The 22,447-nt window shown below is 61.7% G+C and overlaps 1 protein-coding gene and 1 long non-coding RNA gene across 2 annotated transcripts in view; one reads left to right on the top strand and one right to left on the bottom strand.

Moving 5' to 3' along the window:
- The first annotated feature begins 317 nt into the window (after nucleotides 1-317).
- On the top strand, nucleotides 318-3,818 carry LOC135323570 (von Willebrand factor A domain-containing protein 5B1-like). Its single transcript, XM_064497100.1, has 5 exons — nucleotides 318-479; nucleotides 1,659-1,769; nucleotides 1,854-2,056; nucleotides 3,199-3,313; nucleotides 3,728-3,818. Exons 1-5 carry the CDS (start codon nucleotides 357-359, stop codon nucleotides 3,806-3,808), a joined length of 633 nt encoding a protein of 210 aa, XP_064353170.1. The 5' UTR covers nucleotides 318-356; the 3' UTR covers nucleotides 3,809-3,818.
- Nucleotides 3,593-22,447, bottom strand: part of LOC135323571 (uncharacterized) — a 19,163-nt gene continuing 308 nt past the window's right edge. Inside the window, exons 2-5 of the long non-coding RNA XR_010385042.1 lie at nucleotides 17,839-17,981; nucleotides 13,084-13,226; nucleotides 8,329-8,471; nucleotides 3,593-3,716 (exon numbers count right to left, since the gene is read on the bottom strand). This is a non-coding gene — a long non-coding RNA (uncharacterized LOC135323571). The remainder of the gene's footprint in view (nucleotides 3,717-8,328; nucleotides 8,472-13,083; nucleotides 13,227-17,838; nucleotides 17,982-22,447) is intronic.

The raw sequence follows: 22,447 nt of genomic DNA, 5'->3' as shown, positions 1-22,447 counted from the left end.
GGGGAATTAATGAAACATTTGGTGAATCGATTTTGCAAGGTGCTTCGTTAGGGCCCGATCTTTCCCTTTTGTTCTCCAGCCTCTCGTCCATCCTTGCAGCAGGTCCATGGGGGAGATGGACGGAGGAAGCTGCTGCACAAGCAGCGCTCAGGTGTTTCCATCCCCGAGGCCAGGACAAGCTGATACCTGCCCACGAGAGACCACGTCCTTAATCTTCAAGTCAGGTTCAAACCTGTGGCTGGAAGGGGCAGCAAAAGCAACCGCTTTTGCTTCCCCTCTCGAGCTCCCTCCTTGTCTCGCAGACCAAAATCATCCAGAAGCGTCTGAACAAGGATCTCCCCCACCACCCCGTCGTCATGCTGAACTTCTGCCCCGACCTGAGGACGGTCCAGCCCGACCTCGGCAAAGCCCACGGGGAGTTCGTCTTCCTCGTGGACCGCAGCGGAAGCATGAGCGCCGTCGACATCAGCCGCGTCAAGGTACCGCGCGGCAGGGGAAGGGCCCGCGCGCGAGCGAGGGATGAGCGTTAGCGAGCGGCGGGGGTTGCGGCGTGCTGATGAGCCTTCATTAGGAGGGGACGGGGGGTAATTATATGCTGCGACTTCAGTCACCGTAACCGCGTTGCTCGTTAGGTGCCTGCAGCGAGGCTGGCTCTCCCCCGCTCTGTCCCCGTTCCTCTCCTTCCTATCGGTGGATCGGGTGCAGAGATGGCTTTGCCTCTCTAGCTGCCTTGCCCACCTCCCGCAGCCCTTCTCCAGCTCTCCCCGTCTCCAGGGAGGGCTCGGAAACCCCTGGAGAACCTCAGGGGATGCTTCAGGGAGAGGTGCTGAGCGCGCACGAGGAGACGTTGCGCTGATGAGCAGCTCTGTGCGCCTGGAAGAGTCACGGAGCAAAGCCCATCCAGCACCTATTTAATTCCCGTTACCCTGCCTAGCGCGCTCCGGAGGCCAGCTCTGCGTCCGACGGCTGCCAGCTGGTCCATCTCCATGAGCAGCTGTGGCCAAGGCGGTCTTGGCAAAGTTTCCGCTTGCATTTTTGGGGCCAGTTGAACCCCAAGAGCTTAACAAATATTGCACCTTCCTGAGCAGGGCCCGGGGCCGTGCTGCCCCCGCGCATCCTCCTTGGGACCCACCAAGGTGAGCGGTGCTGCAGAGCGTTGGATGGGTGGCGTTTGGATGCCTGAGGGCCTCCCTGAGCCCACGTGTCCTGGTCACATCCTTCCCTAGCGGGAGCGTCCGTCGGTGACCCGCGTTGGGAAATGCTTTGATGGAAACACTTGGAAATCTGTTTTTCTTCTCGTAATGAGTTGCGAGAAGGGAATGGCGGAGATTGGGAAGCGCCGGCTTCCCTGGAGCCTCCTGGGAAGCGACGACGTAAATCTGCTCCCGCGGGTTTGAGGCGGCAGGTTGGGTTAAGCCAACGAGAGGGCAGACGCTGGGCCAGCGCTTTGCTCCGTGCCATCCTCCCTCGTTTGCAGCTCCGATTGCTTGGGCGTGGGAGCTCCTTCGTAGCTGTCTCCCGTTTGCAGAGACCCCTGTGGTCTCCGCTTCTCGGGCGCCAAGGCAAATTCAACAGCTAAGAGAGTTCTTGCTGCCAAGGCCGCCCGAGAGGGGTCTGGTGCCCCACGCGCCGACGTCTGCTCGCTTTCCACCTCGCAGGATGCCCTGCTGGTGGTTCTCAAGAGCCTGAGGCCAGCGTGTCTCTTCAACGTCGTCGGGTTCAGATCGACCTTCAAGGCGCTGTTCCCCGCCAGCCAGACCTACTGCGAGGTAGGTGAGGAGGTGGCCGAAGGAGCTGGCGCTCGGCACGGGGTGCTGGGCCGGAGGCGGACGATCCCACCGCTCGTCTCGCAGGAGAGCCTGGCCATCGCCTGCGAGAGCGTCAAGAGGATCCGGGCCGACATGGGCGCCGCCAACGTCTTCTCGCCCTTGAAGTGGGTCGTTCGGCAGCCGATCCACAGGGGCCACCCCAGGCTGCTCTTCCTGCTGACCCGCGGGGCCGCCGGCGATACGGGCAAGGTCCTCGAGCTGCTGCGAAACCACGCGTGCTCCACCAGGTAGGGCGAGCGGCAGGGCTCGTCCCCGCGGGGTTGACCGAGGGTTGACCATGGATGTCCCCACTTCGGAAACCGAGGTGGGGAGTCCGCCTGTGCCGGCTGTGGGAGCACCTCCACGGGTTTGGCAACTGGTCCCAGGAGCTTGGATGCTTTTTCCATGCTCCAAGGCAGGATAATCGCCTGGTTGCCTGGGCTTGAGGACCAGCCACTCTGGTTTCTCCTCCGATCTCTTTAAGGGCATGAAGCATAGGAGGAACCTAAGAAACCCTTGAACATAAGAAAAAATATGAGGAAACCTTGTTCCTCTTGAATCCCTCAGGCTTCAGGGAAGCTGGTCTCTGCCTTTTCTACTCTGGAGGTCTTGTTGCTCCTCAGCTGCGTGGGGCAACCCACCCCCGGCCCTGCCTCTTCAAGAGGTGGGCTGGTGGGCCAAATACGGAGGCCCCGCACCGTGCATCTTTGAGTCATGTGTCCGGCCCATGCCTCAAAGAAGCTCAGAGCCTTGTTTAAGAAGGTATGAGGCTAACCGAAGATTTGCAGCCATCTGGGGATTAAAAACCTCTGTGAGAAAGGCTCCTCGCGGAGCTGCAGTTTGCTGGCGAAAGGGGTTTTCTGCCCGGTCTAGCCGCCGTCCTGGCTGTGCGCTGAAAACTGTCCTACCCATCCACCCGCGCTCCCTTCCTGGTCAGCTCCAGCTTTGCAGCCTGCAGCTCCTGAGCCCCCGAGCCGGGTGTTAGGGGAGCGGTCCCTCTTTCCTTGAGCAAACGCTTAATTTTAATCGCGAGCCGAGATAATTCCTAGGTCTTTAATGCCGTGGGCCACGGACTCAGCAGGGGAAAGAGCTGAACCGGCAGTGAAGCACCTGGTGATGGTCGGAGAGGACCTGGGGGTTGGAGGTCCTGCTAGGAAGCCCTTGGGTGTTGCAGCCACCGGCTGCTTTTTGGGGAAGGGATCGGAGGTGTTTTGGAGCAGTTCCTGGAGGAGCTGATGTTTTTCCCTCCGGATGTGCCGGACGGCTGCATGGCATCCCGGGAGGAGAGCGGAGGGTGGAGGGGTGAGAAAAAAGGTGGCTTCTCCAGCCTGCGGGGCCAACTGGGGTTTCTGCCGTCCCGAGATCGTCACCGCTCCCCGTCCTCTCGCAGGTGCTACAGCTTCGGCATCGGGCGGGAGCCCTGCAGGAGGCTGGTTCGCGGGCTGGCCGCCGTGTCCAAGGGCAGCGCTGAATTCCCGGCGGAGGGGGAGAGGCTGCAGCCCAAGGTAAGGCCACCGCCGCGGGTTCGGGTTGGATCTGGCCCCCGGGAGCAGCCGCCGGACCTTGCCAAGAAAGGGACAGCACGGTGACTCCCACCCGCCTTACAGGGCAGTCACTCCCAGCAGCCGCCAAAAGGCGTAGCACGGCAAAAGGCCAACCGAGCAGAGACCACAGCCCTCTCTACAGGGCGGCCACGCTGCTCTGGGCAACAGAGGGGCTCAGGAGCAACAGCGAAAGCTGATCTGCATCCCGGGCCCTCCCCTACCTTCAGAGAAGTGCCAGTGTCCAGGCTCCCTCGCCTTCCCCGCCATCTTCTGCAACTTGCATCTTTGGCCTCCTGATGAGCTTGCAGAGTCTTCACTCCTGTTGCTTGCAGTTGCTCCAAAGCCTTCCTCCTCTTGCCCACTTCTACTTTGCAGGACCAGGGAACCGGCAGCAAGAGAGAGACGAGAGACAAGATCAGGACATCGAGGAAACAACTCCAGTGCCAGCCCAGCTGAACTTAACCTGAGGAGGTAAGGCTGTCCCCACCCAGCAAGCACGCAGCCTGGCACTCAAGCCCTAAGGCCGCCACGGGCTCCTCCCTTACGCTTCTCGGTGGGTCTTCCGGCACCCCTCAAGGCCCCCCCACCCCCGGAATGACAGACCCACCGAGGAGCCCACCCTGCAGAAGCCCAGCTCCACGCTCTCTGCAGGCGATCGTTACACGGCGCCGTGCAGAACGCGCCCGGGGGAAAAAGAGAGGCTGCAGATGGGCAGGCGACACTCGTACCGGCCTGCTCCAGAGACAACCATCTGGAGCAGCGCCTGCCAGGGCGTCCCCTCCAGCCTGCCAGAGGGGCTGCCCTTCTTGCCCTCGCCGGCCCGGGCTGCAGAAGCAGCATCCCCCTCCAACAGCACATCTGCGCAGAAGGCTTGAGGCTTGCCTGGAGACATCCAGGCGGGTTGGGGGCTTGTGAGAAAGGGCCAGGACTCCGGGCACCGAAGGCTGGGGAGGGGCCAGGCAACGCACGCGGAAGAGTCTCACCCCTCACTTGCATGGGGGGCTCACTCCGCAAGCAGGCTCGGAAAAGCGGCCTCTTCTCAAGGAGCCAAAGGAGCAGCTGGGCCCCTGCACTGCAGGGAGCCCATGGTGCTCAAGGCACCAGGGGCCTCTCTGCTTCTCAGAGAGGCAGCTCTGATGGCCTTCACCCTGGTAGCAGAGTTCTCGCTTGGCCGAGGCTCTCAGCAGGGCACAGCGCCGTAAAGGCAGGGGCCGGAGCCCCGGTTACTGGGACGGCAAGGCTCAGGAGAGCTCTGTGCTCCCCCCGCCCCACCCACCCGCAGCAGCAGGAATGCCACCGGCATCCTACTTTACAAGGTGCTCACCCTGGCTGCCTAGCAAAAGCAGCATCAAGGCAAGAGGCCGCTGCACCATCGACCCACACCCTCATTACAGGGAGGCCAGAAGGGTCTTCCTCTCTGGGCCTGGAATTACTGGGTACTCACAGTGCACAGACTGCCACCCGGGCATGAAGCCCTGCGGGCAGAGACCTCGACCCCGATTACGGGCAGGTCGGTGAGCTCAGAGGCATAAGCCTTGCACACGCATGCATCCCTTGAAGGGAAGGCTCATGCCACGCATGCTCCTTACTGCGCTGACATGCCAAGGGTAACCTCAGTCAGCCGCAGTACTCAACGGAGGCTGACCCGCTCCTCACTTACGGGCTGAGCATGCCTGAGTACCTGCCAGAGGGGCTCTTTAAGAGCCTGCCTTCTCCCCAGCAGCAAGGGGGATGTGTTCTGTACCCACAAAAATTCCCTTCTGCGGGAAGGCAAGGAGGCTCCTTTGGTGAGCGCACACAATGGTTCTTCTTCTCTGCTTCTGCGAAGCGTCCATAGCTAATACTGCAGCGATTTAGAGCAAAAACATACAAATACGCAATCCACAACGGTCACGCCATCCGCACACATACCAACACGCACGCAAGACGGACAGCTTCCCAGAAGAGGAAAAAGACCTCGTTGCAGCACCACCTCCAGCCAATCTCAAACACTGCAGCCTCCTGTCCTCCCAAAGGGAGAGAGGTATAAAACTCCATCCAACTTACTGACAGGCGGCCGGTACTTTGATACCAAAGGCCTTCGCATCCCCTCTCAAAGTGCAGCACAAGGCATGCACCCAGACAACGAAGCCTCGGGCTGTGCACCTGACTTACAGGAGAGCCCTGCGCAAGTACCTGCTGCCCGGGCAGGAAGCCCCACGGGCTCCGACGACGGAGCGGGCAGGCGCCTCAAGGCACCGCGGGCCAGACACCTGTAGCTCGCGGCTTCCACCCTGCCTACAGGGGAGCCACGCCGCACAGGCTGCCATTGCGTGCCCCCGTGCCACCGCTCCAGAGGCTGGCACCCGACTTACTGGCCGGTCCCACGGCTCAGGCCTCTGAAGACCTCCCCCGAGCCCAGAAAGGGACAGCACGGTGACTCCCACCCGCCTTACAGGGCAGTCACTCCCAGCAGCCGCCAAAAGGCGTAGCACGGCAAAAGGCCAACCGAGCAGAGACCACAGCCCTCTCTACAGGGCGGCCACGCTGCTCTGGGCAACAGAGGGGCTCAGGAGCAACAGCGAAAGCTGATCTGCATCCCGGCCCTGCCTTCAAGGAGGAGCCAGGCTCCAGGCAAGGGTCCCCCTTGCCTTCTCCTCACTTGTCTGTCTCCCTTCGGCCTCGTAACCACCTCGTGGATGCTGTACTCTCATTGCTTGCCATTTCTCCAAAGCTGCTGCCTTCTTGCCCACTTCTGCCTCTACAGAAGTGGGAAACTGTGAGCAGGAGACAGACAGAATACTGTCTCTGTAATTAAAGGCCCACAGAGGCAGGGCACATCTCTGGCCTCCCTGCAATCAGGGCGCAGGTCCACCAGCGGCCTCTTGCCTTGATGCTGCTTTCGCTGGGCAGCCAGGCTGAGCACCTTCTAAGCAGGAGACCAGTGGCATTCTTGCTGCTGGGAGGGAGGCGGGGGGAGCACAGAGCTCTCTTGAGCCCTGCCCTCCCAGCAACCGGGGCTCCGGCCTCTGCCCTAACAGTGCTGCACCTTGCTGACAGCGTCTGGCCGAGCAAGAGCTCTGTAACCAGGGTGAAGGCCACCAGAGCTGCGTCTCCGAGAAGCGGAGAGGCCTCGGCTGCCTTGAGCGCTATGGGCCCCCCGCAGTGCAGGGACTGAGCTGTTTCCTTTGGCCCCTTGAGATGAGGCAGCTGTTCCGAGCCCAGTTGCAGAATGAGCCCCCCGGGCAAGTGAGGGGTGAGTCTCCTCTGCGTGTGTTGCCCGGCCCCTCCCCAGCCTTCAGTGCCCAGAGTCCCAGCCCTCCCACACTGGCCTCCAACCCGCCTGGATGTCTCCAGGCAAGCCTCAAGCCTGCTGTGCAGACGTGCTGCTGGAGAGGGATGCTGCTTCTGCAGCACGGGCTGGTGAGGGCAAGAAGGGCAGCCCCTCTGGCAGGCCAGGGGGGATGCCCTGGCGGGCGCTCCTCCAGAACGTGGTCTCTGGAGCAGGCCTGTATGAATGTTGCCGGCCCACCAGAAGCCTCTGTTTTTCCTCCGGGCGCGTTCTGCGTGGCACCGTGTAACGAGTGCCTGCGGAGAGCATGGAGCTGGGCTTCTGCGGGGTGGGCTCCTTGGTGGTCTGTCATTCCGGGGGCGGGGGAGCCTTGAGGGGTGCCGGAAGACCCACCGAGAAGCGTAAGGGAGGAGCCCGTGGCGGCCTTAGGGCTTGAGTGCCAGGCTGCGTGCTTGCTGGGTGGGGACAGCCTTACCTCCTCAGGTTAAGTTCAGCTGGGCTGGGACTGGAGTTCTTTCCTCGATGTCCTGATCTTGTCTCTTGTCCGTCTCTCTGACTGGCAAATTGCCACCCGGGCATGAAGCCCTGCGGGCAGAGACCTCGACCCCGATTACGGGCAGGTCGGTGAGCTCAGAGGCATAAGCCTTGCATACGCATGCATCCCTTGAAGGGAAGGCTCATGCCACGCATGCTCCTTACTGCGCTGACATGCCAAGGGTAACCTCAGTCAGCCGCAGTACTCAACGGAGGCTGACCCGCTCCTCACTTACGGGCTGAGCATGCCTGAGTACCTGCCAGAGGGGCTCTTTAAGAGCCTGCCTTCTCCCCAGCAGCAAGGGGGATGTGTTCTGTACCCACAAAGATTCCCTTCTGCGGGAAGGCAAGGAGGCTCCTTGGGTGAGCGCACACAATGGTTCTTCTTCTCTGCTTCTGCGAAGCGTCCATAGCTAATACTGCAGCGATTTAGAGCAAAAACATACAAATACGCAATCCACAACGGTCACGCCATCCGCACACATACCAACACGCACGCAAGACGGACAGCTTCCCAGAAGAGGAAAAAGACCTCGTTGCAGCACCACCTCCAGCCAATCTCAAACACTGCAGCCTCCTGTCCTCCCAAAGGGAGAGAGGTATAAAACTCCATCCAACTTACTGACAGGCGGCCGGTACTTTGATACCAAAGGCCTTCGCATCCCCTCTCAAAGTGCAGCACAAGGCATGCACCCAGACAACGAAGCCTCGGGCTGTGCACCTGACTTACAGGAGAGCCCTGCGCAAGTACCTGCTGCCCGGGCAGGAAGCCCCACGGGCTCCGACGACGGAGCGGGCAGGCGCCTCAAGGCACCGCGGGCCAGACACCTGTAGCTCGCGGCTTCCACCCTGCCTACAGGGGAGCCACGCCGCACAGGCTGCCATTGCGTGCCCCCGTGCCACCGCTCCAGAGGCTGGCACCCGACTTACTGGCCGGTCCCACGGCTCAGGCCTCTGAAGACCTCCCCCGAGCCCAGAAAGGGACAGCACGGTGACTCCCACCCGCCTTACAGGGCAGTCACTCCCAGCAGCCGCCAAAAGGCGTAGCACGGCAAAAGGCCAACCGAGCAGAGACCACAGCCCTCTCTACAGGGCGGCCACGCTGCTCTGGGCAACAGAGGGGCTCAGGAGCAACAGCGAGAGCTCATCTGCATCCCGGACCCTCCCCTACCTTCAGAGAAGTGCCAGTGTCCAGGCTCCCTCGCCTTCCCCGCCATCTTCTGCAACTTGCATCTTTGGCCTCCTGATGAGCTTGCAGAGTCTTCACTCCTGTTGCTTGCAGTTGCTCCAAAGCCTTCCTCCTCTTGCCCACTTCTACTTTGCAGGACCAGGGAACCGGCAGCAAGAGAGAGACGAGAGACAAGATCAGGACATCGAGGAAAGAACTCCAGTCCCAGCCCAGCTGAACTTAACCTGAGGAGGTAAGGCTGTCCCCACCCAGCAAGCACGCAGCCTGGCACGCAAGCCCTAAGGCCGCCACGGGCTCCTCCCTTACGCTTCTCGGTGGGTCTTCCGGCACCCCTCAAGGCCCCCCCACCCCCGGAATGACAGACCCACCGAGGAGCCCACCCTGCAGAAGCCCAGCTCCACGCTCTCCGCAGGCGATCGTTACACGGCGCCGTGCAGAACGCGCCCGGGGGAAAAAGAGAGGCTGCAGATGGGCAGGCGACACTCGTACCGGCCTGCTCCAGAGACAACCATCTGGAGCAGCGCCTGCCAGGGCGTCCCCTCCAGCCTGCCAGAGGGGCTGCCCTTCTTGCCCTCACCGGCCCGGGCTGCAGAAGCAGCATCCCCCTCCAACAGCACATCTGCGCAGAAGGCTTGAGGCTTGCCTGGAGACATCCAGGCGGGTTGGGGGCTTGTGAGAAAGGGCCAGGACTCCGGGCACCGAAGGCTGGGGAGGGGCCAGGCAACGCACGCGGAAGAGTCTCACCCCTCACTTGCATGGGGGGCTCACTCCGCAAGCAGGCTCGGAAAAGCGGCCTCTTCTCAAGGAGCCAAAGGAGCAGCTGGGCCCCTGCACTGCAGGGAGCCCATGGTGCTCAAGGCACCAGGGGCCTCTCTGCTTCTCAGAGAGGCAGCTCTGATGGCCTTCACCCTGGTAGCAGAGTTCTCGCTTGGCCGAGGCTCTCAGCAGGGCACAGCGCCGTAAAGGCAGGGGCCGGAGCCCCGGTTACTGGGACGGCAAGGCTCAGGAGAGCTCTGTGCTCCCCCCGCCCCACCCACCCGCAGCAGCAGGAATGCCACCGGCATCCTACTTTACAAGGTGCTCACCCTGGCTGCCTAGCAAAAGCAGCATCAAGGCAAGAGGCCGCTGCACCATCGACCCACACCCTCATTACAGGGAGGCCAGAAGGGTCTTCCTCTCTGGGCCTGGAATTACTGGGTACTCACAGTGCACAGACTGCCACCCGGGCATGAAGCCCTGCGGGCAGAGACCTCGACCCCGATTACGGGCAGGTCGGTGAGCTCAGAGGCATAAGCCTTGCACACGCATGCATCCCTTGAAGGGAAGGCTCATGCCACGCATGCTCCTTACTGCGCTGACATGCCAAGGGTAACCTCAGTCAGCCGCAGTACTCAACGGAGGCTGACCCGCTCCTCACTTACGGGCTGAGCATGCCTGAGTACCTGCCAGAGGGGCTCTTTAAGAGCCTGCCTTCTCCCCAGCAGCAAGGGGGATGTGTTCTGTACCCACAAAAATTCCCTTCTGCGGGAAGGCAAGGAGGCTCCTTTGGTGAGCGCACACAATGGTTCTTCTTCTCTGCTTCTGCGAAGCGTCCATAGCTAATACTGCAGCGATTTAGAGCAAAAACATACAAATACGCAATCCACAACGGTCACGCCATCCGCACACATACCAACACGCACGCAAGACGGACAGCTTCCCAGAAGAGGAAAAAGACCTCGTTGCAGCACCACCTCCAGCCAATCTCAAACACTGCAGCCTCCTGTCCTCCCAAAGGGAGAGAGGTATAAAACTCCATCCAACTTACTGACAGGCGGCCGGTACTTTGATACCAAAGGCCTTCGCATCCCCTCTCAAAGTGCAGCACAAGGCATGCACCCAGACAACGAAGCCTCGGGCTGTGCACCTGACTTACAGGAGAGCCCTGCGCAAGTACCTGCTGCCCGGGCAGGAAGCCCCACGGGCTCCGACGACGGAGCGGGCAGGCGCCTCAAGGCACCGCGGGCCAGACACCTGTAGCTCGCGGCTTCCACCCTGCCTACAGGGGAGCCACGCCGCACAGGCTGCCATTGCGTGCCCCCGTGCCACCGCTCCAGAGGCTGGCACCCGACTTACTGGCCGGTCCCACGGCTCAGGCCTCTGAAGACCTCCCCCGAGCCCAGAAAGGGACAGCACGGTGACTCCCACCCGCCTTACAGGGCAGTCACTCCCAGCAGCCGCCAAAAGGCGTAGCACGGCAAAAGGCCAACCGAGCAGAGACCACAGCCCTCTCTACAGGGCGGCCACGCTGCTCTGGGCAACAGAGGGGCTCAGGAGCAACAGCGAAAGCTGATCTGCATCCCGGCCCTGCCTTCAAGGAGGAGCCAGGCTCCAGGCAAGGGTCCCCCTTGCCTTCTCCTCACTTGTCTGTCTCCCTTCGGCCTCGTAACCACCTCGTGGATGCTGTACTCTCATTGCTTGCCATTTCTCCAAAGCTGCTGCCTTCTTGCCCACTTCTGCCTCTACAGAAGTGGGAAACTGTGAGCAGGAGACAGACAGAATACTGTCTCTGTAATTAAAGGCCCACAGAGGCAGGGCACATCTCTGGCCTCCCTGCAATCAGGGCGCAGGTCCACCAGCGGCCTCTTGCCTTGATGCTGCTTTCGCTGGGCAGTCAGGCTGAGCACCTTCTAAGCAGGAGACCAGTGGCATTCTTGCTGCTGGGAGGGAGGCGGGGGGAGCACAGAGCTCTCTTGAGCCCTGCCCTCCCAGCAACCGGGGCTCCGGCCTCTGCCCTAACAGTGCTGCACCTTGCTGACAGCGTCTGGCCGAGCAAGAGCTCTGTAACCAGGGTGAAGGCCACCAGAGCTGCGTCTCCGAGAAGCGGAGAGGCCTCGGCTGCCTTGAGCGCTATGGGCCCCCCGCAGTGCAGGGACTGAGCTGTTTCCTTTGGCCCCTTGGGATGAGGCAGCTGTTCCGAGCCCAGTTGCAGAATGAGCCCCCCGGGCAAGTGAGGGGTGAGTCTCCTCTGCGTGTGTTGCCCGGCCCCTCCCCAGCCTTCAGTGCCCAGAGTCCCAGCCCTCCCACACTGGCCTCCAACCCGCCTGGATGTCTCCAGGCAAGCCTCAAGCCTGCTGTGCAGACGTGCTGCTGGAGAGGGATGCTGCTTCTGCAGCACGGGCTGGTGAGGGCAAGAAGGGCAGCCCCTCTGGCAGGCCAGGGGGGATGCCCTGGCGGGCGCTCCTCCAGAACGTGGTCTCTGGAGCAGGCCTGTATGAATGTTGCCGGCCCACCAGAAGCCTCTGTTTTTCCTCCGGGTGCGTTCTGCGTGGCACCGTGTAACGATCGCCTGCGGAGAGCGTGGAGCTGGGCTTCTGCGGGGTGGGCTCCTTGGTGGTCTGTCATTCCGGGGGCGGGGGAGCCTTGAGGGGTGCCGGAAGACCCACCGAGAAGCGTAAGGGAGGAGCCCGTGGCGGCCTTGGGGCTTGAGTGCCAGGCTGCGTGCTTGCTGGGTGGGGACAGCCTTACCTCCTCAGGTTAAGTTCAGCTGGGCTGGGACTGGAGTTGTTTCCTCGATGTCCTGATCTTGTCTCTTGTCCGTCTCTCTGACTGGCAAATTGCCACCCGGGCATGAAGCCCTGCGGGCAGAGACCTCGACCCCGATTACGGGCAGGTCGGTGAGCTCAGAGGCATAAGCCTTGCATACGCATGCATCCCTTGAAGGGAAGGCTCATGCCACGCATGCTCCTTACTGCGCTGACATGCCAAGGGTAACCTCAGTCAGCCGCAGTACTCAACGGAGGCTGACCCGCTCCTCACTTACGGGCTGAGCATGCCTGAGTACCTGCCAGAGGGGCTCTTTAAGAGCCTGCCTTCTCCCCAGCAGCAAGGGGGATGTGTTCTGTACCCACAAAGATTCCCTTCTGCGGGAAGGCAAGGAGGCTCCTTTGGTGAGCGCACACAATGGTTCTTCTTCTCTGCTTCTGCGAAGCGTCCATAGCTAATACTGCAGCGATTTAGAGCAAAAACATACAAATACGCAATCCACAACGGTCACGCCGTCCCCACACATACCAACACGCACGCAAGACGGACAGCTTCCCAGAAGAGGAAAAAGACCTCGTTGCAGCACCACCTCCAGCCAATCTCAAACACTGCAGCCTCCTGTCCTCCCAAAGGGAGAGAGGTATAAAACTCCATCCAACTTACTGACAGGCGGCCGGTACTTTGATAACAAAGGCCTTCGCATCCCCTCTCAAAGTGCAGCACAAGGCATGCACCCAGACAACGAAGCCTCGGGCTGTGCACCTGACTTACAGGAGAGCCCTGCGCAAGTACCTGCTGCCCGGGCAGGAAGCCCCACGGGCTCCGACGACGGAGCGGGCAGGCGCCTCAAGGCACCGCGGGCCAGACACCTGTAGCTCGCGGCTTCCACCCTGCCTACAGGGGAGCCACGCCGCACAGGCTGCCATTGCGTGCCCCCGTGCCACCGCTCCAGAGGCTGGCACCCGACTTACTGGCCGGTCCCACGGCTCAGGCCTCTGAAGACCTCCCCCGAGCCCAGAAAGGGACAGCACGCTGACTCCCACCCGCCTTACAGGGCAGTCACTCCCAGCAGCCGCCAAAAGGCGTAGCACGGCAAAAGGCCAACCGAGCAGAGACCACAGCCCTCTCTACAGGGCGGCCACGCTGCTCTGGGCAACGGAGGGGCTCAGGAGCAACAGCGAAAGCTGATCTGCATCCCGGGCCCTCCCCTACCTTCAGAGAAGTGCCAGTGTCCAGGCTCCCTCGCCTTCCCCGCCATCTTCTGCGACTTGCATCTTTGGCCTCCTGATGAGCTTGCAGAGTCTTCACTCCTGTTGCTTGCAGTTGCTCCAAAGCCTTCCTCCTCTTGCCCACTTCTACTTTGCAGGACCAGGGAACCGGCAGCAAGAGAGAGACGAGAGACAAGATCAGGACATCGAGGAAACAACTCCAGTCCCAGCCCAGCTGAACTTAACCTGAGGAGGTAAGGCTGTCCCCACCCAGCAAGCACGCAGCCTGGCACTCAAGCCCTAAGGCCGCCACGGGCTCCTCCCTTACGCTTCTCGGTGGGTCTTCCGGCACCCCTCAAGGCCCCCCCACCCCCGGAATGACAGACCCACCGAGGAGCCCACCCTGCAGAAGCCCAGCTCCACGCTCTCCGCAGGCGATCGTTACACGGCGCCGTGCAGAACACGCCCGGGGGAAAAAGAGAGGCTGCAGATGGGCAGGCGACACTCGTACCGGCCTGCTCCAGAGACAACCATCTGGAGCAGCGCCTGCCAGGGCGTCCCCTCCAGCCTGCCAGAGGGGCTGCCCTTCTTGCCCTCGCCGGCCCGGGCTGCAGAAGCAGCATCCCCCTCCAACAGCACATCTGCGCAGAAGGCTTGAGGCTTGCCTGGAGACATCCAGGCGGGTTGGGGGCTTGTGAGAAAGGGCCAGGACTCCGGGCACCGAAGGCTGGGGAGGGGCCAGGCAACGCACGCGGAAGAGTCTCACCCCTCACTTGCATGGGGGGCTCACTCCGCAAGCAGGCTCGGAAAAGCGGCCTCTTCTCAAGGAGCCAAAGGAGCAGCTGGGCCCCTGCACTGCAGGGAGCCCATGGTGCTCAAGGCACCAGGGGCCTCTCTGCTTCTCAGAGAGGCAGCTCTGATGGCCTTCACCCTGGTAGCAGAGTTCTCACTTGGCCGAGGCTCTCAGCAGGGCACAGCGCCGTAAAGGCAGGGGCCGGAGCCCCGGTTACTGGGACGGCAAGGCTCAGGAGAGCTCTGTGCTCCCCCCGCCCCACCCACCCGCAGCAGCAGGAATGCCACTGGCATCCTACTTTACAAGGTGCTCACCCTGGCTGCCTAGCAAAAGCAGCATCAAGGCAAGAGGCCGCTGCACCATCGACCCACACCCTCATTACAGGGAGGCCAGAAGGGTCTTCCTCTCTGGGCCTGGAATTACTGGGTACTCACAGTGCACAGACTGCCACCCGGGCATGAAGCCCTGCGGGCAGAGACCTCGACCCCGATTACGGGCAGGTCGGTGAGCTCAGAGGCATAAGCCTTGCATACGCATGCATCCCTTGAAGGGAAGGCTCATGCCACGCATGCTCCTTACTGCGCTGACATGCCAAGGGTAACCTCAGTCAGCCGCAGTACTCAACGGAGGCTGACCCGCTCCTCACTTACGGGCTGAGCATGCCTGAGTACCTGCCAGAGGGGCTCTTTAAGAGCCTGCCTTCTCCCCAGCAGCAAGGGGGATGTGTTCTGTACCCACAAAGATTCCCTTCTGCGGGAAGGCAAGGAGGCTCCTTTGGTGAGCGCACACAATGGTTCTTCTTCTCTGCTTCTGCGAAGCGTCCATAGCTAATACTGCAGCGATTTAGAGCAAAAACATACAAATACGCAATCCACAACGGTCACGCCATCCGCACACATACCAACACGCACGCAAGACGGACAGCTTCCCAGAAGAGGAAAAAGACCTCGTTGCAGCACCACCTCCAGCCAATCTCAAACACTGCAGCCTCCTGTCCTCCCAAAGGGAGAGAGGTATAAAACTCCATCCAACTTACTGACAGGCGGCCGGTACTTTGATAACAAAGGCCTTCGCATCCCCTCTCAAAGTGCAGCACAAGGCATGCACCCAGACAACGAAGCCTCGGGCTGTGCACCTGACTTACAGGAGAGCCCTGCGCAAGTACCTGCTGCCCGGGCAGGAAGCCCCACGGGCTCCGACGACGGAGCGGGCAGGCGCCTCAAGGCACCGCGGGCCAGACACCTGTAGCTCGCGGCTTCCACCCTGCCTACAGGGGAGCCACGCCGCACAGGCTGCCATTGCGTGCCCCCGTGCCACCGCTCCAGAGGCTGGCACCCGACTTACTGGCTGGTCCCACGGCTCAGGCCTCTGAAGACCTCCCCCGAGCCCAGAAAGGGACAGCACGCTGACTCCCACCCGCCTTACAGGGCAGTCACTCCCAGCAGCCGCCAAAAGGCGTAGCACGGCAAAAGGCCAACCGAGCAGAGACCACAGCCCTCTCTACAGGGCGGCCACGCTGCTCTGGGCAACAGAGGGGCTCAGGAGCAACAGCGAAAGCTGATCTGCATCCCGGCCCTGCCTTCAAGAAGGAGCCAGTGTCCAGGCAAGGGTCCCCCTTGCCTTCTCCTCACTTGTCTGTCTCCCTTCGGCCTCGTAACCACCTCGTGGATGCTGTACTCTCATTGCTTGCCATTTCTCCAAAGCTGCTGCCTTCTTGCCCACTTCTGCCTCTACAGAAGTGGGAAACTGTGAGCAGGAGACAGACAGAATACTGTCTCTGTAATTAAAGGCCCACAGAGGCAGGGCACATCTCTGGCCTCCCTGCAATCAGGGCGCAGGTCCACCAGCGGCCTCTTGCCTTGATGCTGCTTTCGCTGGGCAGCCAGGCTGAGCACCTTCTAAGCAGGAGACCAGTGGCATTCTTGCTGCTGGGAGGGAGGCGGGGGGAGCACAGAGCTCTCTTGAGCCCTGCCCTCCCAGCAACCGGGGCTCCGGCCTCTGCCCTAACAGTGCTGCACCTTGCTGACAGCGTCTGGCCGAGCAAGAGCTCTGTAACCAGGGTGAAGGCCACCAGAGCTGCGTCTCCGAGAAGCGGAGAGGCCTCGGCTGCCTTGAGCGCTATGGGCCCCCCGCAGTGCAGGGACTGAGCTGTTTCCTTTGGTCCCTTGGGATGAGGCAGCTGTTCCGAGCCCAGTTGCAGAATGAGCCCCCCGGGCAAGTGAGGGGTGAGTCTCCTCTGCGTGTGTTGCCCGGCCCCTCCCCAGCCTTCAGTGCCCAGAGTCCCAGCCCTCCCACACTGGCCTCCAACCCGCCTGGATGTCTCCAGGCAAGCCTCAAGCCTGCTGTGCAGACGTGCTGCTGGAGAGGGATGCTGCTTCTGCAGCACGGGCTGGTGAGGGCAAGAAGGGCAGCCCCTCTGGCAGGCCAGGGGGGATGCCCTGGCGGGCGCTCCTCCAGAACGTGGTCTCTGGAGCAGGCCTGTATGAATGTTGCCGGCCCACCAGAAGCCTCTGTTTTTCCTCCGGGCGCGTTCTGCGTGGCACCGTGTAACGAGTGCCCGCGGAGAGCGTGGAGCTGGGCTTCTGCGGGGTGGGCTCCTCGGTGGTCTGTCATTCCGGGGGCGGGGGAGCCTTGAGGGGTGCCGGAAGACCCACCGAGAAGCGTAAGGGAGGAGCCCGTGGCGGCCTTAGGGCTTGAGTGCCAGGCTGCGTGCTTGCTGGGTGGGGACAGCCTTACCTCCTCAGGTTAAGTTCAGCTGGGCTGGGACTGGAGTTGTTTCCTCGATGTCCTGATCTTGTCTCTTGTCCGTCTCTCTGACTGGCAAATTGCCACCCGGGCATGAAGCCCTGCGGGCAGAGACCTCGACCCCGATTACGGGCAGGTCGGTGAGCTCAGAGGCATAAGCCTTGCATACGCATGCATCCCTTGAAGGGAAGGCTCATGCCACGCATGCTCCTTACTGCGCTGACATGCCAAGGGTAACCTCAGTCAGCCGCAGTACTCAACGGAGGCTGACCCGCTCCTCACTTACGGGCTGAGCATGCCTGAGTACCTGCCAGAGGGGCTCTTTAAGAGCCTGCCTTCTCCCCAGCAGCAAGGGGGATGTGTTCTGTACCCACAAAGATTCCCTTCTGCGGGAAGGCAAGGAGGCTCCTTTGGTGAGCGCACACAATGGTTCTTCTTCTCTGCTTCTGCGAAGCGTCCATAGCTAATACTGCAGCGATTTAGAGCAAAAACATACAAATACGCAATCCACAACGGTCACGCCGTCCCCACACATACCAACACGCACGCAAGACGGACAGCTTCCCAGAAGAGGAAAAAGACCTCGTTGCAGCACCACCTCCAGCCAATCTCAAACACTGCAGCCTCCTGTCCTCCCAAAGGGAGAGAGGTATAAAACTCCATCCAACTTACTGACAGGCGGCCGGTACTTTGATAACAAAGGCCTTCGCATCCCCTCTCAAAGTGCAGCACAAGGCATGCACCCAGACAACGAAGCCTCGGGCTGTGCACCTGACTTACAGGAGAGCCCTGCGCAAGTACCTGCTGCCCGGGCAGGAAGCCCCACGGGCTCCGACGACGGAGCGGGCAGGCGCCTCAAGGCACCGCGGGCCAGACACCTGTAGCTCGCGGCTTCCACCCTGCCTACAGGGGAGCCACGCCGCACAGGCTGCCATTGCGTGCCCCCGTGCCACCGCTCCAGAGGCTGGCACCCGACTTACTGGCTGGTCCCACGGCTCAGGCCTCTGAAGACCTCCCCCGAGCCCAGAAAGGGACAGCACGGTGACTCCCACCCGCCTTACAGGGCAGTCACTCCCAGCAGCCGCCAAAAGGCGTAGCACGGCAAAAGGCCAACCGAGCAGAGACCACAGCCCTCTCTACAGGGCGGCCACGCTGCTCTGGGCAACAGAGGGGCTCAGGAGCAACAGCGAAAGCTGATCTGCATCCCGGGCCCTCCCCTACCTTCAGAGAAGTGCCAGTGTCCAGGCTCCCTCGCCTTCCCCGCCATCTTCTGCAACTTGCATCTTTGGCCTCCTGATGAGCTTGCAGAGCCTTCACTCCTGTTGCTTGCAGTTTCTCCAAAGCCTTCCTCCTCTTGCCCACTTCTACTTTGCAGGACCAGGGAACCGGCAGCAAGAGAGAGACGAGAGACAAGATCAGGACATCGAGGAAACAACTCCAGTCCCAGCCCAGCTGAACTTAACCTGAGGAGGTAAGGCTGTCCCCACCCAGCAAGCACGCAGCCTGGCACTCAAGCCCTAAGGCCGCCACGGGCTCCTCCCTTACGCTTCTCGGTGGGTCTTCCGGCACCCCTCAAGGCCCCCCCACCCCCGGAATGACAGACCCACCGAGGAGCCCACCCTGCAGAAGCCCAGCTCCACGCTCTCCGCAGGCGATCGTTACACGGCGCCGTGCAGAACGCGCCCGGGGGAAAAAGAGAGGCTGCAGATGGGCAGGCGACACTCGTACCGGCCTGCTCCAGAGACAACCATCTGGAGCAGCGCCTGCCAGGGCGTCCCCTCCAGCCTGCCAGAGGAGCTGCCCTTCTTGCCCTCGCCGGCCCGGGCTGCAGAAGCAGCATCCCCCTCCAACAGCACATCTGCGCAGAAGGCTTGAGGCTTGCCTGGAGACATCCAGGCGGGTTGGGGGCTTGTGAGAAAGGGCCAGGACTCCGGGCACCGAAGGCTGGGGAGGGGCCAGGCAACGCACGCGGAAGAGTCTCACCCCTCACTTGCATGGGGGGCTCACTCCGCAAGCAGGCTCGGAAAAGCGGCCTCTTCTCAAGGAGCCAAAGGAGCAGCTGGGCCCCTGCACTGCAGGGAGCCCATGGTGCTCAAGGCACCAGGGGCCTCTCTGCTTCTCAGAGAGGCAGCTCTGATGGCCTTCACCCTGGTAGCAGAGTTCTCGCTTGGCCGAGGCTCTCAGCAGGGCACAGCGCCGTAAAGGCAGGGGCCGGAGCCCCGGTTACTGGGACGGCAAGGCTCAGGAGAGCTCTGTGCTCCCCCCGCCCCACCCACCCGCAGCAGCAGGAATGCCACTGGCATCCTACTTTACAAGGTGCTCACCCTGGCTGCCTAGCAAAAGCAGCATCAAGGCAAGAGGCCGCTGCACCATCGACCCACAGCCTCATTACAGGGAGGCCAGAAGGGTCTTCCTCTCTGGGCCTGGAATTACTGGGTACTCACAGTGCACAGACTGCCACCCGGGCATGAAGCCCTGCGGGCAGAGACCTCGACCCCGATTACGGGCAGGTCGGTGAGCTCAGAGGCATAAGCCTTGCATACGCATGCATCCCTTGAAGGGAAGGCTCATGCCACGCATGCTCCTTACTGCGCTGACATGCCAAGGGTAACCTCAGTCAGCCGCAGTACTCAACGGAGGCTGACCCGCTCCTCACTTACGGGCTGAGCATGCCTGAGTACCTGCCAGAGGGGCTCTTTAAGAGCCTGCCTTCTCCCCAGCAGCAAGGGGGATGTGTTCTGTACCCACAAAGATTCCCTTCTGCGGGAAGGCAAGGAGGCTCCTTTGGTGAGCGCACACAATGGTTCTTCTTCTCTGCTTCTGCGAAGCGTCCATAGCTAATACTGCAGCGATTTAGAGCAAAAACATACAAATACGCAATCCACAACGGTCACGCCGTCCCCACACATACCAACACGCACGCAAGACGGACAGCTTCCCAGAAGAGGAAAAAGACCTCGTTGCAGCACCACCTCCAGCCAATCTCAAACCCTGCAGCCTCCTGTCCTCCCAAAGGGAGAGAGGTATAAAACTACATCCAACTTCCTGACAGGCGGCCGGTACTTTGATAACAAAGGCCTTCGCATCCCCTCTCAAAGTGCAGCACAAGGCATGCACCCAGACAACGAAGCCTCGGGCTGTGCACCTGACTTACAGGAGAGCCCTGCGCAAGTACCTGCTGCCCGGGCAGGAAGCCCCACGGGCTCCGACGACGGAGCGGGCAGGCGCCTCAAGGCACCGCGGGCCAGACACCTGTAGCTCGCGGCTTCCACCCTGCCTACAGGGGAGCCACGCCGCACAGGCTGCCATTGCGTGCCCCCGTGCCACCGCTCCAGAGGCTGGCACCCGACTTACTGGCCGGTCCCACGGCTCAGGCCTCTGAAGACCTCCCCCGAGCCCAGAAAGGGACAGCACGGTGACTCCCACCCGCCTTACAGGGCAGTCACTCCCAGCAGCCGCCAAAAGGCGTAGCACGGCAAAAGGCCAACCGAGCAGAGACCACAGCCCTCTCTACAGGGCGGCCACGCTGCTCTGGGCAACAGAGGGGCTCAGGAGCAACAGCGAAAGCTGATCTGCATCCCGGCCCTGCCTTCAAGGAGGAGCCAGGCTCCAGGCAAGGGTCCCCCTTGCCTTCTCCTCACTTGTCTGTCTCCCTTCGGCCTCGTAACCACCTCGTGGATGCTGTACTCTCATTGCTTGCCATTTCTCCAAAGCTGCTGCCTTCTTGCCCACTTCTGCCTCTACAGAAGTGGGAAACTGTGAGCAGGAGACAGACAGAATACTGTCTCTGTAATTAAAGGCCCACAGAGGCAGGGCACATCTCTGGCCTCCCTGCAATCAGGGCGCAGGTCCACCAGCGGCCTCTTGCCTTGATGCTGCTTTCGCTGGGCAGCCAGGCTGAGCACCTTCTAAGCAGGAGACCAGTGGCATTCTTGCTGCTGGGAGGGAGGCGGGGGGAGCACAGAGCTCTCTTGAGCCCTGCCCTCCCAGCAACCGGGGCTCCGGCCTCTGCCCTAACAGTGCTGCACCTTGCTGACAGCGTCTGGCCGAGCAAGAGCTCTGTAACCAGGGTGAAGGCCACCAGAGCTGCGTCTCCGAGAAGCGGAGAGGCCTCGGCTGCCTTGAGCGCTATGGGCCCCCCGCAGTGCAGGGACTGAGCTGTTTCCTTTGGCCCCTTGGGATGAGGCAGCTGTTCCGAGCCCAGTTGCAGAATGAGCCCCCCGGGCAAGTGAGGGGTGAGTCTCCTCTGCGTGTGTTGCCCGGCCCCTCCCCAGCCTTCAGTGCCCAGAGTCCCAGCCCTCCCACACTGGCCTCCAACCCGCCTGGATGTCTCCAGGCAAGCCTCAAGCCTGCTGTGCAGACGTGCTGCTGGAGAGGGATGCTGCTTCGGCAGCACGGGCTGGTGAGGGCAAGAAGGGCAGCCCCTCTGGCAGGCCAGGGGGGATGCCCTGGCGGGCGCTCCTCCAGAACGTGGTCTCTGGAGCAGGCCTGTATGAATGTTGCCGGCCCACCAGAAGCCTCTGTTTTTCTTCCGGGCGCGTTCTGCGTGGCACCGTGTAACGATCGCCTGCGGAGAGCGTGGAGCTGGGCTTCTGCGGGGTGGGCTCCTTGGTGGTCTGTCATTCCGGGGGTGGGGGGGCCTTGAGGGGTGCCGGAAGACCCACCGAGAAGCGTAAGGGAGGAGCCCGTGGCGGCCTTAGGGCTTGAGTGCCAGGCTGCGTGCTTGCTGGGTGGGGACAGCCTTACCTCCTCAGGTTAAGTTCAGCTGGGCTGGGACTGGAGTTGTTTCCTCGATGTCCTGATCTTGTCTCTTGTCCGTCTCTCTGACTGGCAAATTGCCACCCGGGCATGAAGCCCTGCGGGCAGAGACCTCGACCCCGATTACGGGCAGGTCGGTGAGCTCAGAGGCATAAGCCTTGCATACGCATGCATCCCTTGAAGGGAAGGCTCATGCCACGCATGCTCCTTACTGCGCTGACATGCCAAGGGTAACCTCAGTCAGCTGCAGTACTCAACGGAGGCTGACCCGCTCCTCACTTACGGGCTGAGCATGCCTGAGTACCTGCCAGAGGGGCTCTTTAAGAGCCTGCCTTCTCCCCAGCAGCAAGGGGGATGTGTTCTGTACCCACAAAAATTCCCTTCTGCGGGAAGGCAAGGAGGCTCCTTTGGTGAGCGCACACAATGGTTCTTCTTCTCTGCTTCTGCGAAGCGTCCATAGCTAATACTGCAGCGATTTAGAGCAAAAACATACAAATACGCAATCCACAACGGTCACGCCGTCCCCACACATACCAACACGCACGCAAGACGGACAGCTTCCCAGAAGAGGAAAAAGACCTCGTTGCAGCACCACCTCCAGCCAATCTCAAACACTGCAGCCTCCTGTCCTCCCAAAGGGAGAGAGGTATAAAACTCCATCCAACTTACTGACAGGCGGCCGGTACTTTGATAACAAAGGCCTTCGCATCCCCTCTCAAAGTGCAGCACAAGGCATGCACCCAGACAACGAAGCCTCGGGCTGTGCACCTGACTTACAGGAGAGCCCTGCGCAAGTACCTGCTGCCCGGGCAGGAAGCCCCACGGGCTCCGACGACGGAGCGGGCAGGCGCCTCAAGGCACCGCGGGCCAGACACCTGTAGCTCGCGGCTTCCACCCTGCCTACAGGGGAGCCACGCCGCACAGGCTGCCATTGCGTGCCCCCGTGCCACCGCTCCAGAGGCTGGCACCCGACTTACTGGCCGGTCCCACGGCTCAGGCCTCTGAAGACCTCCCCCGAGCCCAGAAAGGGACAGCACGGTGACTCCCACCCGCCTTACAGGGCAGTCACTCC

Source organism: Dromaius novaehollandiae, chromosome 24 (genome assembly GCF_036370855.1).
Source record: "Dromaius novaehollandiae isolate bDroNov1 chromosome 24, bDroNov1.hap1, whole genome shotgun sequence".
Classification (NCBI taxonomy): Eukaryota; Metazoa; Chordata; class Aves; order Casuariiformes; family Dromaiidae; genus Dromaius; species Dromaius novaehollandiae.
The sequence above is the reverse complement of the archived record's forward strand: the minus strand, read 5'-3'. Positions and strand labels throughout refer to the sequence as shown.